General features: G+C 48.4%; 1 protein-coding gene across 1 annotated transcript; it reads right to left on the bottom strand.

Annotated features, from left to right (window-relative positions):
• Positions 1-1,615: 1,615 nt before the first annotated feature.
• On the bottom strand, positions 1,616-7,380 carry LOC124555859 (proline-, glutamic acid- and leucine-rich protein 1-like). Its single transcript, XM_047129923.1, has 2 exons — positions 7,313-7,380; positions 1,616-2,033 (listed from the first exon to the last, which is right to left on the bottom strand). Exons 1-2 carry the CDS (start codon positions 7,378-7,380, stop codon positions 1,616-1,618), a joined length of 486 nt encoding a protein of 161 aa, XP_046985879.1.
• Positions 7,381-13,033: the final 5,653 nt, after the last annotated feature.

Raw genomic sequence — 13,033 nt, 5'->3', positions numbered from 1 at the left:
TCGCCGCCATCAATTGCTCACCAACTATGCTGTCCACGTGCATTGCTCGCCGGGCCATCCCAATTGTCGCCTGATTTTCCCTGCCATGGTCCTCCATCTGCCCGAAAGGCAGCCTAGGTCTGCACTTTCCATAGCTGTCCGCGTCCAGTCCCTGCTGTCGGAACTGGGGTCTTTCCCTCTTCTGCCTCCCTTCCGGGTGAGTGCACCTATGCCTCCCTGGTGTTTGCCCCAGCCGTCCGTCCGTCTGGACTTGGCACAGGGACCCAAGGACTCGGTTCCGCCTGTGGCCCTCCGTCGCCGTTTTCTTGCACTCCTCGCCTCATTTTCGGGCTGTGAGACTGTCTACACTGATGGTTCCCTGGTTGAAGGTCGCACTGCCTACGCTTTTGCTCACGCTGCCCATGTTGAACAGCGCTCCTTGCCAGCTGGCTGCTGTATTTTTACTGCAGAGCTGGTGGCCATATTGCGCGCTCTTGAGCATATGCGTTCCTGCTCAGGTACGTCCATCGTCATCTACAGTGACTCCCTGAGCGGCCTCCAGGCCATCGACCGCTGCTATACCTCTTCTCCTCTGGTGTCCTCTATTCAGGAGTCTATTTCCGCCATTCCCCCTCTGGTCGTTTGGTGGTCTTTGTTTGGACGCCAGGTCACATTGGCATACCGGGGAACGAACGTGTTGACAGGCTGGCCAAAGGGGCGATCGACACCCCAGCTTTGGAGATCGGACTCACGACTCGCGATCAGCAGCTGATGTTGCGCCGTAAGGTGCTTGGGATGTGGACTGCTGAGTGGCGTGGCATGACACCCTCGAATAAACTGTGGGCTGTTACGGAGACGACCGATGTGTGCCACTCCTCCCTGCGGGCTTCTCGCAGGGACTCTGTCATCCTGTGTTGGCTCCGCATCGGCCATACCTACCTGACGCACGGCCATCTTTTGCATCAGGAGGATCCCCCCTGTGTCGGTGTGGGTCCCGGCTGACAGTAGCCCACATTTTGTTGGAGTGTCCCCGACTGCACACCCTCCAGCTGTCTTTTAGTCTCCCGGGCACTTTGCCTTTGGTTTTCTACGACGATACCTCCATCGCTGATGACGTTTTAAATTTTATCCGTGGTAGTCCTTTTTATGGTTCCATTTGGGAGGTCCTGAACCTTTCCCTTTCTGTGTCTTTTGTCCTCGCGTCTCTCAAAATTTGTTGCTGTTTTGGTGTGTAATCTGATGGTTGACTCTTTCCTTTTTTTTTTTTTGTTCTCGTGGTCAGTCAACCAGTCTCCGGCCACCTTCTTTTCTTCTGTTTCTTTCTGTTTCTTTCTGTCTGATGTTCATCTGTTCTCTTCTGGTCTGTAGTGTTTGTTGCTGCTTTTGTGTTCCTTTACTGCCTGGCGGGGAGTCTCCTCCCCCCTTTGATTTTTACCTGCTCCGCAAATTTTTGGCTCGCCTTTTTCTGGAGTGGGGGACTGATGACCTTCGCTGTTTAGTCCCCCTTAAACATCCCAACAACCACCACTTCCTCCTGCCCCCTTCTAACTCTGTCCACCTCCTCCCCCAGCCCCCTCCTCTCTCTGTCACCCTCCTCTCTCTGTCACCCTCCTCCCCCAGCCCCCTCCTCTCTCTGTCAAACTCCTCCTCCGGCCCCCTCCTCTCTGTCAACCTCCTCCTCCAGCCCCCTCCTCTCTGTGTCAACCTCCTCCTCCAGCCCCCTCCTCCCTGTGTCAACCTCCTCCTCCAGCCCCCTCCTCCCTGTGTCAACCTCCTCCTCCAGCTCCCTCCTCCCTGTGTCAACCTCCTCCTCCAGCACCCTCCTCCCTCTGTCAACCTCCTCCTCCAGCACCCTCCTCCCTCTGTCAACCTCCTCCTCCAGCACCCTCCTCCCTCTGTCAACCTCCTCCTCCAGCACCCTCCTCCCTCTGTCAACCTCCTCCTCCAGCACCCTCCTCCCTCTGTCAACCTCCTCCTCCAGCACCCTCCTCCCTCTGTCAACCTCCTCCTCCAGCACCCTCCTCCCTCTGTCAACCTCCTCCTCCAGCACCCTCCTACCTCTGTCCGTCTACTCGTCCTCCTACTGCCCCCTTCTCCCTCTGTCCGTCTACTCGTCGTCCTACTGAGCCCTCCTCACTCTGTCCGTCTACTCGTCGTCCTACTGAGCCCTCCTCCCTCTGTCCGTCTACTCGTCGTCCTACTGAGCCCTCCTCACTCTGTCCGTCTACTCGTCGTCCTACTGAGCCCTCCTCACTCTGTCCGTCTACTCGTCGTCCTACTGAGCCCTCCTCCCTCTGCCCGTCTACTCGTCGTCCTACTGAGACCTCCTCCCTCTGTCCGTCTACTCGTCGTCCTACTGAGCCCTCCTCCCTCTGTCCGTCTACTCGTCGTCCTACTGAGCCCTCCTCCCTCAGTCCGTCTACTCGTCATCCTACTGAGCCCTCCTCCCTCTGTCCGCCTATACTCGTCCTCCTACTGCCCCCTCCTCCCTCTGTCCGCCTATACTCGTCCTCCTACTGCCCCCTCCTCCCTCTGTCCGTCTACTCGTCCTCCTACTGCCTCCTCCTCCCTCTGTCCGTCTACTCGTCCTCCTACTGCCCCCTCCTCCCTCTGTCCGTCTACTCGTCCTCCTACTGCCCCCTCCTCCCTCTGTCCGTCTACTCGTCCTCCTACTGCCCCCTCCTCCCTCTGTCCGTCTACTCGTCCTACTACTGCCCCCTCCTCCCTCAGTCCGTCTACTCGTCCTCCTACTGCCCCCTCCTCCCTCAGTCCGTCTACTCGTCGTCCTACTGCCCCCTCCTCCCTCAGTCCGTCTACTCGTCGTCCTACTGCCCCCTCCTCCCTCAGTCCGTCTGCTCGTCGTCCTACTGCCCCCTCCTCCCTCAGTCCGTCTGATCGTCGTCCTACTGCCCCCTCCTCCCTCAGTCCGTCTGCTCGTCGTCCTACTGCCCCCTCCTCCCTCTGTCCGTCTACTCGTCGTCCTACTGCCCCCTCCTCCCTCTGTCCGTCTGCTCGTCGTCCTACTGTCCCCTCCTCCCTCTGTCCGTCTGCTCGTCGTCCTACTGTCCCCTCCTCCCTCTGTCCGTCTGCTCGTCGTCCTACTGTCCCCTCCTCCCTCTGTCCGTCTGCTCGTCGTCCTACTGTCCCCTCCTCCCTCTGTCCGTCTGCTCGTCGTCCTACTGCCCCCTCCTCCCTCTGTCCGTCTGCTCGTCCTCCTACTGCCCCCTCCTCCCTCTGTCCGTCTGCTCGTCCTCCTACTGCCCCCTCCTCCCTCTGTCCGTCTCCTCGTCCTCCTACTGCCCCCTCCTCCCTCTGTCCGTCTCCTCGTCCTCCTACTGCCCCCTCCTCCCTCTGTCCGTCTCCTCGTCCTCCTACTGCCCCCTCCTCCCTCTGTCCGTCTCCTCGTCCTCCTACTGCCCCCTCCTCCCTCTGTCCGTCTCCTCGTCCTCCTACTGCCCCCTCCTCCCGCTGCCCGTCTCCTCGTCCTCCTCCTGCCCCCTCCTCCCGCTGCCCGTCTCCTCGTCCTCCTACTGCCCCCTCCTCCCGCTGCCCGTCTCCTCGTCCTCCTACTGCCCCCTCCTCCCGCTGCCCGTCTCCTCGTCCTCCTACTGCCCCTCCTCCCTCTGTCCGTCTCGTCGTCCTCCTACTGCCCTCTCCTCCTCACTCTGTCCACCTCCTCCTCCTCACTCTGTCCTCCTCATCCTCCCCCCCCCGTTCTCACTCTGTCCTCCTCATCCTCCCCCCCCGTTCTCACTCTGTCCTCCTCATCCTCCCCCCCCGTTCTCACTCAGTCCTCCTCATCCTCCCCCCCCCCCCCGTTCTCACTCTGTCCTCCTCATCCTCCCCCCCCCCCGTTCTCACTCTGTCCTCCTCATCCTCCCCCCCCCCGTTCTCGCTCTGTCCTCCTCATCCTCCCCCCCCCCGTTCTCACTCTGTCCTCCTCATCCTCCCCCCCCCCCGTTCTCACTCTGTCCTCCTCATCCTCCCCCCCCCCCGTTCTCACTCTGTCCTCCTCATCCTCCCCCCCCCCTTCTCACTCTGTCCTCCTCTCCCTCCCCCCCTTCTCACTCTGTCCTCCTCTCCCTCCCCCCCCTTCTCACTCTGTCCTCCTCTGCTCCCCCCTCCTCTCTCCCTCCTCTGCTCCCCCCTCCTCTCTCCCTCCTCTGCTCCCCCTCCCCTCTCCCTCCTCTGCTCCCCCCTCCCCTCTCCCTCCTCTGCTCCCCCCTCCCCTCTCCCTCCTCTGCTCCCCCTTCCCCTCTCCCTCCTCTGCTCCCCCTTCCCCTCTCCCTCCTCTGCTCCCCCTTCCCCTCTCCCTCCTCTGCTCCCCCCTCCCCTCTCCCTCCTCTGCTCCCCCCTCCCCTCTCCCTCCTCTGCTCCCCCCTCCCCTCTCCCTCCTCTGCTCCCCCCTCCCCTCTCCCTCCTCTGCTCCCCCCTCCCCTCTCCCTCCTCTGCTCCCCCCTCCCCTCTCCCTCCTCTGCTCCCCCCTCCCCACTCCCTCCTCTGCTCCCCCCTCCCCTCTCCCTCCTCTGCTCCCCCTCCCCTCTCCCTCCTCTGCTCCCCCTCCCCTCTCCCTCCTCTGCTCCCCCTCCCCTCTCCCTCCTCTGCTCCCCCCTCCCCTCTCCCTCCTCTGCTCCCCCCTCCCCTCTCCCTCCTCTGCTCCCCCCTCCCCTCTCCCTCCTCTGCTCCCCCCTCCCCTCTCCCTCCTCTGCTCCCCCCTCCCCTCTCCCTCCTCTGCTCCCCCCTCCCCTCTCCCTCCTCTGCTCCCCCCTCCCACCTTCTCCTCTGCCCCCTCCTCCCACCTTCTCCTCTGCCCCCTCTCCCACCTTCTCCTCTGCCCCCTCTCCCACCTTCTCCTCTGCCCCCTCTCCCACCTTCTCCTCTGCCCCCTCTCCCTCCTGCCTCCATTTCCCCTCTGCCCCCTCTCCCTCCTGCCTCCATTTCCCCTCTGCCCTCCCTCCTGCCTCCCTCCTCCCTCCTCCCTGTGCCCTCCCTCCTGCCTCCCTCCTCCCTCCTCCCTGTGCCCTCCCTCCTGCCTCCCTCCTCCCTCCTCCCTGTGCCCTCCCTCCTGCCTCCCTCCTCCCTCCTCCCTGTGCCCTCCCTCCTGCCTCGCTCCTCCCTCCTGCCTCCCTCCTCCCTCCTCCGTTCTCCCTCCTCCCTGTGCCCTCCCTCCTGCCTCCCTCCTCCCTGTGCCCTCCCTCCTGCCTCCCTCCTCCCTGTGCCCTCCCTCCTGCCTCCCTCCTCCCTCTTCCCTCTTCCCTCTTCCCTCTGCCCTCCTCCCTCCCTCCGCCATCCTGCCTCCCCCCTTCTCCCGCTGGCCACTTTTGAACATTTGTTACCTCTTCTCATCCACACACCCACCCCTCGTGGTAGTAGAAGATCTTACTCAAACAGTATTTTTGAGTAAACAAGAATTCATATACCCAACAAATTTGGTTGAAATTGCATTTGTATCCCTATGAAATGTGGCTACCTCTTAACCCAACAGTGCTTCTTTACAGATAGGAAGTAACCAGTTAACTCCCAGATCTGTAAGCAATTGAGCTACCCTGCATAAAGCAGCTTTCAACTTCTGATTACACATATCATAATGTGTTAAATATTTGTAATTGGATATGTACACAAGATATAGTTTAGAAATGGTTTGAAATTATGTTGAAAGGTTGCAGGAAGTCACTATGTGCTTTTATTATCAAATACTGGATAACTACAGTCTGAGTAATTTGGACTCCATTTTAAGAAGAGTTAGTTTTTCATGTAACTCAGTGTTTATGTTATCATATCTCCTAAAAGATGAAGCATACGGTGGTATATGTTTGAAGATCCTTTCAGTGGTATATGTAGATACTGCCTGCGAAATATTTCGTGAATAGTTAATTAGTAAGGAAGTAATATTTTCCATTCTATTTTGGGTAGGTAGAAAACAGTTTATGATTGATAACTCAAATTGGTGGTAACACAGAGATTGGTGGAAGAAATAAATGGTTCCTGAAGTCAAAAATGGTGTAGTTCATGAAGTGAACAGCTAACAGAAAACAAATCCAGAGCATAGCAAAGTTATCTTAACTGTATATGTGTAGTCCAGGAAACAGTCCAAACCAAAAATGTAATTTGAGGCAAGGTCAAAGCTCTGCTGATCAATGGCATGTATATAATGCTTCAGTTAAGTACCAAGACTGAATGGCAAGTTTTGGGAAATGGTATTTACAGGCAGTCTTGCATCAGTGGATGGCTCCACATGGCATGCTTGTTGTTGTGGCGCCTCACGTGGGAGAGATATGCCACTGGAGTATGCAGCCTAAGTATCTCCAACCTATTCTCCATATACTAACCCCCCCATAATCATCACATTGGGCTGGAAATGGCCTGACCTGTGCTAACTTTGTAGAGGAAGGTGAGAGCTCTGATAAAGGTTCCCATCAAAGGCCATCAACAAGACTGGCCAGGTCCAATGCCTGTGCAGGCAGTGATACCACCAACCAGTCTGGGCACAGATTGGTCCTGTCTGCAGGGGAGTGGGTGCCAGCCATGTAGAAGATGGGAACAATAATTTGGCCTCCATTGACACCTGAGTCTGAAGACTTTCCACCTCTGTTGATTATGTGGTGAGGGGGTCACTGGTGTTTGTGGCAGCAGAAAGTGGCCTAGGTGGTGGAAGTGGTTCCATCTCAGTTGGCTATTATTACTGATCCTTCTTGACATCCTATCAACACCAAACATGAGGTCATAGGTTTTAGCAGAAGCAGGCAGGCTGTTGGACAGGTATGTCCCATGTCCAGTTACATAGATATCACCCATTTGCCAGCTGAGGGGAAAGTGGGTGACTCAATATGATGAGAGTTGGTTTTGATGCCTGACTGGATGCTTCTAGCTCATTGCAACCCCAAACATTTGCCACCCCTTTTCACCAGTGACAGTGCCTTGAGATAACCCAGGTTCTGTCTGAAAGTACGGCCCAGACTTGGGAGCTTGTGCAGTAAGGTGGCTGAGTGCACTGCTGGAGAGCCAACTGAGCCAGGTGCAGCAGGTCAAAGAGGGTGCACCAATTCAAAATTTTGGTCAGGATACATCCATTAACAGCAGTGGACCAGTAGCTGATGAGGAAGCTGGTGCATGTGCCCCCAGAGTTGCACATAGGTATTTTGAAGGTCCTGACCATTTGCTCAGCTTCCAAATTGGAAGTGGGGTGGAAAGGAATGTTTATCAGACGCTCAATGCCATTGCTTTGATAAAAATCTTAAAATGCAAATGCAGTACACTGAGGTCCATTGTGAGAAACCAGAGTGGAAGGTGCACCATCTACTGCAAATATGATGAATAGGGCACAGGTGGTAACTGCTGTGGTGGTGGTGGTGGTGGTGGTGGTGGTGGTGGTGGTGGTGGTGGTAAACATTCATGCCACATTGGTAGAGTCAGAGAGGACATCGACAAGTCCCAACCATATTCTCCTCATAAACATAAAGCAAAATCAATATGCATTCTTTGTTGGGGCAGTCAGGATGCAGCCGAGGGTGGAGCTGATTGAGTGTGGCTGCAGCTCAATTAGTTCCAGATGGTGTGTTTTATGATGGTGTGAATACTAGGCCAGGACACATTACACTATACTACTGCCTTCATTATACACATTCATCAATGTAGAGATTGGAGGAGCAGAGCATGAGAGGAACTGCCATCTGACATTCAGAAGCATCCATAGCCAACAAAGTGACACTGTCAGTGACATTAAGACCGTGTTGTAATAAAAAAATAAGTGCAACATGCCAGGTTGGTGGCCTTAGATAGGTGGTCTAACCAACCTCATGATACACAGTATCCTGTGCAGTAGTTGATAACAGGTTGTTCACATGCTGTAATTATTTGAGAATTGATGAGGATGTGTCACTGGTTGGCACCCAAGACAAAACAAAGCACTTCATGCTTTTTAAACTCTGTCTCTGAGTCACGCAGCAATTGAGAAAGTGCTTCAGCATTGTGCTGCATGGTGGAGTGACAATGAATGCATAGGTATAATTGCTCAGGAACAATGCATGCCATTGTAAACACTGTAATTAAGGAAGGCAAGAGTGGCCAAACTGTAAAATATGGGGCTTGTGAACGATGATGAGGTGAAACTTGGTACTGTGAAGATATATTTGAAACTTTCTGATGCTGTATATGATAACCAACACTTCTTTTACAGTTTGCAACTAATTCATCTGTGCTGCATTTAGAATTTTAAATGTAAACACAATGCCCTGTTCCATGCCATCAGCATATTTATGTGACAGCACTCCTACAGTAACACAATCTAACATATTAGTGGAAAGTGTTAAACATTTGGCAGGATAGAACATTGTTAAACAAGGGGCTGGGCCAAGGCACTTTTCATGTTACATGAAAGTTTTCTGGCATGCCTCTGACCACATGATCTTTTGACAAATGATGAAGCAGGTGGCAAATCTGGGCTATATTGGAAGTAAACTTTGCATAATAATTTACTTTGTCAAAGAACAATTGTAGTTCTTGTGAGGTCCTTTGGAACTGGTAAGATAGTGATGTATCCACATGATCCTGTGTGGACATGAGTCCTCTTTTACTTAATGTAAGCCCTAGGTCCATGAAATCCAGCTCAGACCATGGTCTTGGAGTCATTCAAACTACTCCTGTAGGCTGTGCAGGTGCTGCTCCCATGTGTCTCCATTAATTAGCAAGTAACCTAAAGTGTTAACTCAGTTGGGGATACCATGCATGAATCACTCAAGATATCTCTGAAACATCACAGGAGTGGTTACAACTCCAACTGGCAACCTTTTATAACAATATGTACCATAAGCTGTATTAATCACTAAACACTCTTTCTTCTAATCATCTACAGATATCATGAAGTAGACATTAGCAAGGTCTGTCTTTGAAAAATAATGGCCCCCAGCAAATTTTTCTAACAATTTCTCAGGCCTAGATTTGGATACAGATTGAAATTTCCTTGAACATAAACAGTAGGCTTACAATGGTCACAAATTTGAAGTGGTCTATTTAGTTTCTAAACTAAGACCATGGGCATTTCCCACTGGCTGAACAATACTGGAGATATCACTCTCATACTCTACAACCTAGCTAATTCAGATTTAACTTGCTTGTTCATGGCGAAAGTAATAGAAAGAATTCTACAAACTTAGGCACTGTCAATTGCTTTATGCCTACATGGGCATGTTATCCTGTTGCACAAAATAATGTAGTTCAAACAGTTATTTGTATTCCACATATAATGTATCAAGTTCTGTGAATGGTACTGCAGTTGAAACTAGATTTACCTGGTCCTGAATTTGAAAACCAAAGGGCATGAATATGTGCAGGCCAGTTATTTTAGTTGTTGTCCAAGAGTTGACTACTAGCTTGGTTAGTTTCCAAGCTACATTTTAATACTTAGCTTCAGCTATGATCTGGCCCCAAAGTTGGAGTGACGGCCATTACACATCACCACTCTGCACTGAGGTGAATCAGATGTGGGAAGTCAATGAACTGGAATGTGTCCTCATTAATTAGAGACACAACTACACCTGTGTCCAACTGGAGATCCACTATCTCTCCATTAATGTCCAGTTGCAACAAGCACCTCAGCATCCTGTCTGCAACAATTGACATAATGGAAATGGCAGTGATGCCATTGATGCCATGAGCCACAGTTTCAACAAGATTTGATGGCATGAACTTCTCTGTGGCCCTTTGTAAAAATGGAGGTGAGAAACTGTTGTGTGAACCACCACTTGCTTTCGGATACACCAACAGGGAACAAGGAACTTCTGTTTCAGCATTTATGATGAGGGCACTAACTACTGACTCCCATGGGCCAGATGAAAATGTGCTCAGTAAATTGTATAATGACATTGACTAAAATTCATCAGTTGGTCATAGAGCACTACAATGCCTAATATTACCAACGACATTGACACTAGCAGAATTGTGAAACATAGCTTGCCCTGACACATTTACTTCATGATCTTTGGTATGTTTAAACTCATTGTTCAGTTTTGGATCAATAGGCTTTAAGGCCTTTGCACTAACTTATCTATCAGGAGAAAGATGTATAACATCATCACAGAGAGCCACACTGTTTACAAGAAACATCCCACTTGTGTGCTAAGTCTTGCAAGTCAGCAGCCTATACCATGTATGTTTACTTACACAGCTTAACATACTGTTCAAATATTTGAGTCTAGTTGCAACTATGATGGTTTCATGACCATTGTAGTCAGTCAGCAAACCACAAACATCAGAAAAGCTCAAACTACTGGGCTCCAAGAGTGGGCATAGTTCTTGAACCACTTTGTGCGGTTTATTATTAGAAGACAGTAAAACTGCATTCTGATTGTCTGGGTCAGTTACTGGAATTGTCTTGCTGCTGGAGTTTCCACTATTTTCCATGCTGTTGCTGCAGTTGTTTCCACTATTTTCCATGCTGTTGCTGCAGTTGTTTCCACTATTTTCCATGCTGTTGCTGCAGTTGTTTCCACTATTTTCCATGCTGTTGCTGCAGTTGTTTCCACTATTTTCCATGCTGTTGCTGCAGTTGTTACTGCTGCAGCTGAAACTGCTGCAGCTGAAACAGCTTCTGCAACAATTTTATAAACTCAGGATCCACACTGCACTGAAATAGTTGCACCGTGAGAAAGTTCTCATACCCACTTTCCTACCCTACTCTGTAAAGGTAGAACACAATTTATGATCACTTGCACTGGCAGTAATATAGATACCTGTGGAGCAAACAAGGGATTCCTGAGGCCAATTATGGTGGCATTCACAAAGTGAACAGGAAACCAAAACAAGTTCAGAGTGTAGAAAAGTCATCTTAAATACATACCAACAGTCAAGGGAGCAACCCAAATCAAAAATGCACTACAGGTAAGGTCAAAGCTCCACTGATGAATGGCGTGTGCCTAATACTTGTCTGCTAGTGACACTGACTGACAAGCATTGGGCCACTGTATTTACAGGAAGTGACATGTCAGTGGACAGTTCCATGTGACAAGATTGCTGTGACGGCACCTCATGTGGGATCAAGCTGCAGCTGGATTATGTAGCCTGAATAACCCTAACCTCTTCCCCATATTGATTCTTGGGCTTAGCAGTGAATCAAAATCACTGTCAAATAATAAATAGTAAATTAAAATATTGTGTCTGATGCAGCAGTTTTCACTAATCTCAGTGTTTGACAACATGTATCCTGACCCATGTGTCATGCAATGATAAAATTTTGTAGATACATTCAGCAGTATGTGAGGATACTATCTGAAAAATGAGTTGTGAATACAGTCAGCAGTAAAGAGAAATAAGTTAAAATGTCATGCCTGGTGCTGCAGTTTTACTTGCATGAAGATCAAAAATGTAATAACTGATAAAATTTTTTCCTTTCATCATTTTGTGGCATGTCAGTGAGAAAAAGTTTCATAGAGGTTGAAAATTATGTTTAAAGTTTGTTGCAAGCTACCAGCTTCTCTTATTCTGAAATGCTGGATGAATGCAGTCTTGGGTATATCCACACATTGCATTATGCTTCTTTTTCAGCCCCACCCTCACCCCAGTGAGAGGTAGGTGCTTATTATTCCCACTGTGCTTCTTTCCAAATAGCAAGTGATACGTATACCACATGTGGTTCAATTTGATTTAGTATTTTAGGAGACATGATGAACATTCATATGCACATACATACATTTTTATAAGGTACAGAGATGTACAAGATTTATGGTTTGATTTTTAAAAATTGTCATCAGTGTGTTACTAATACATCCAGAAACTATTACTGAACTACCATTATTTTTTGCTAACACTTCAGATACTCAGTGCTAAACAAAATTTAACTAAAAGTAAATAATAAGGAAGCAAAATTTAAATGTGTGTTTTTCTAACACATTTTTCTATCTTTAGCAAATGGGAGAGAATTCATATATTTAATTTATTAAAATGGTGATATCATTCATAAAATGGAGTACCTTGTAGTGACTTGCAGAATAGTTATAGATAGATAGATGTATGTATTGTTTGTATGTATTGTTTGTATGTTTGTTTGTTTGTTTGTTTGTATACTTGTTTGTTTGTTTGTTTGTTTGTATACTTGTTTGTTTGTTTGTATACTTGTTTGTTTGTTTGTATACTTGTTTGTTTGTTTGTATACTTGTTTGTTTGTTTGTATACTTGTTTGTTTGTTTGTTTGTGTGTTTGTTTGTTTGTTTGTTTGTTTGTTTGTTTGTTTGTTTGTTTGTTTGTTTGTTTGTTTGTTTGTTTGTTTGTTTGTTTGTTTGTTTGTTTGTTTGTTTGTTTGTTTGTTTGTTTGTTTGTTTGTTTGTTTGTTTGTTTGTTTGTTTGTTTGTTTGTTTGTTTGTTTGTTTGTTTGTTTGTTTGTTTGTTTGTTTGTTTGTTTGTTTGTTTGTTTGTTTGTTTGTTTGTTTGTTTGTTTGTTTGTTTGTTTGTTTGTTTGTTTGTTTGTTTGTTTGTTTGTTTGTTTGTTTGTTTGTTTGTTTGTTTGTTTGTTTGTTTGTTTGTTTGTTTGTTTGTTTGTTTGTTTGTTTGTTTGTTTGTTTGTTTGTTTGTTTGTTTGTTTGTTTGTTTGTTTGTTTGTTTGTTTGTTTGTTTGTTTGTTTGTTTGTTTGTTTGTTTGTTTGTTTGTTTGTTTGTTTGTTTGTTTGTTTGTTTGTTTGTTTGTTTGTTTGTTTGTTTGTTTGTTCGATAGATCTGTACATGTGAGCAAGTCACTCAGATGTGGAACGTGTCAATGTACATAATAAAATACATAGAATAAAGACATTGTTATAGTATTAATAACAGTGCACAAAAGTCATACTTATTAGCTTAAAAACTAGTCAACATAAATGTGAAGATAGCAGTTTCATATTTAGGGCTTTATTGCATCTATTTTAACCTTGAATAGTAATCAAAACTTCCCACTTTGGGTTTAAAAGTGATCCAAAAATGGAAATGATAAAAACAGGAATTTTTACATTAGGGCAATATTACATTAGTTTAACAGTAAACATTGTCAAAAAATTTAAAACATCTTTCCAATCTGGGTTTTACTTATTTCTCT

The sequence above is a fragment of the Schistocerca americana genome, chromosome X, assembly GCF_021461395.2.
Source record: "Schistocerca americana isolate TAMUIC-IGC-003095 chromosome X, iqSchAmer2.1, whole genome shotgun sequence".
NCBI classification, from domain to species: domain Eukaryota; kingdom Metazoa; phylum Arthropoda; class Insecta; order Orthoptera; family Acrididae; genus Schistocerca; species Schistocerca americana.
The sequence above is the reverse complement of the archived record's forward strand: the minus strand, read 5'-3'. Positions and strand labels throughout refer to the sequence as shown.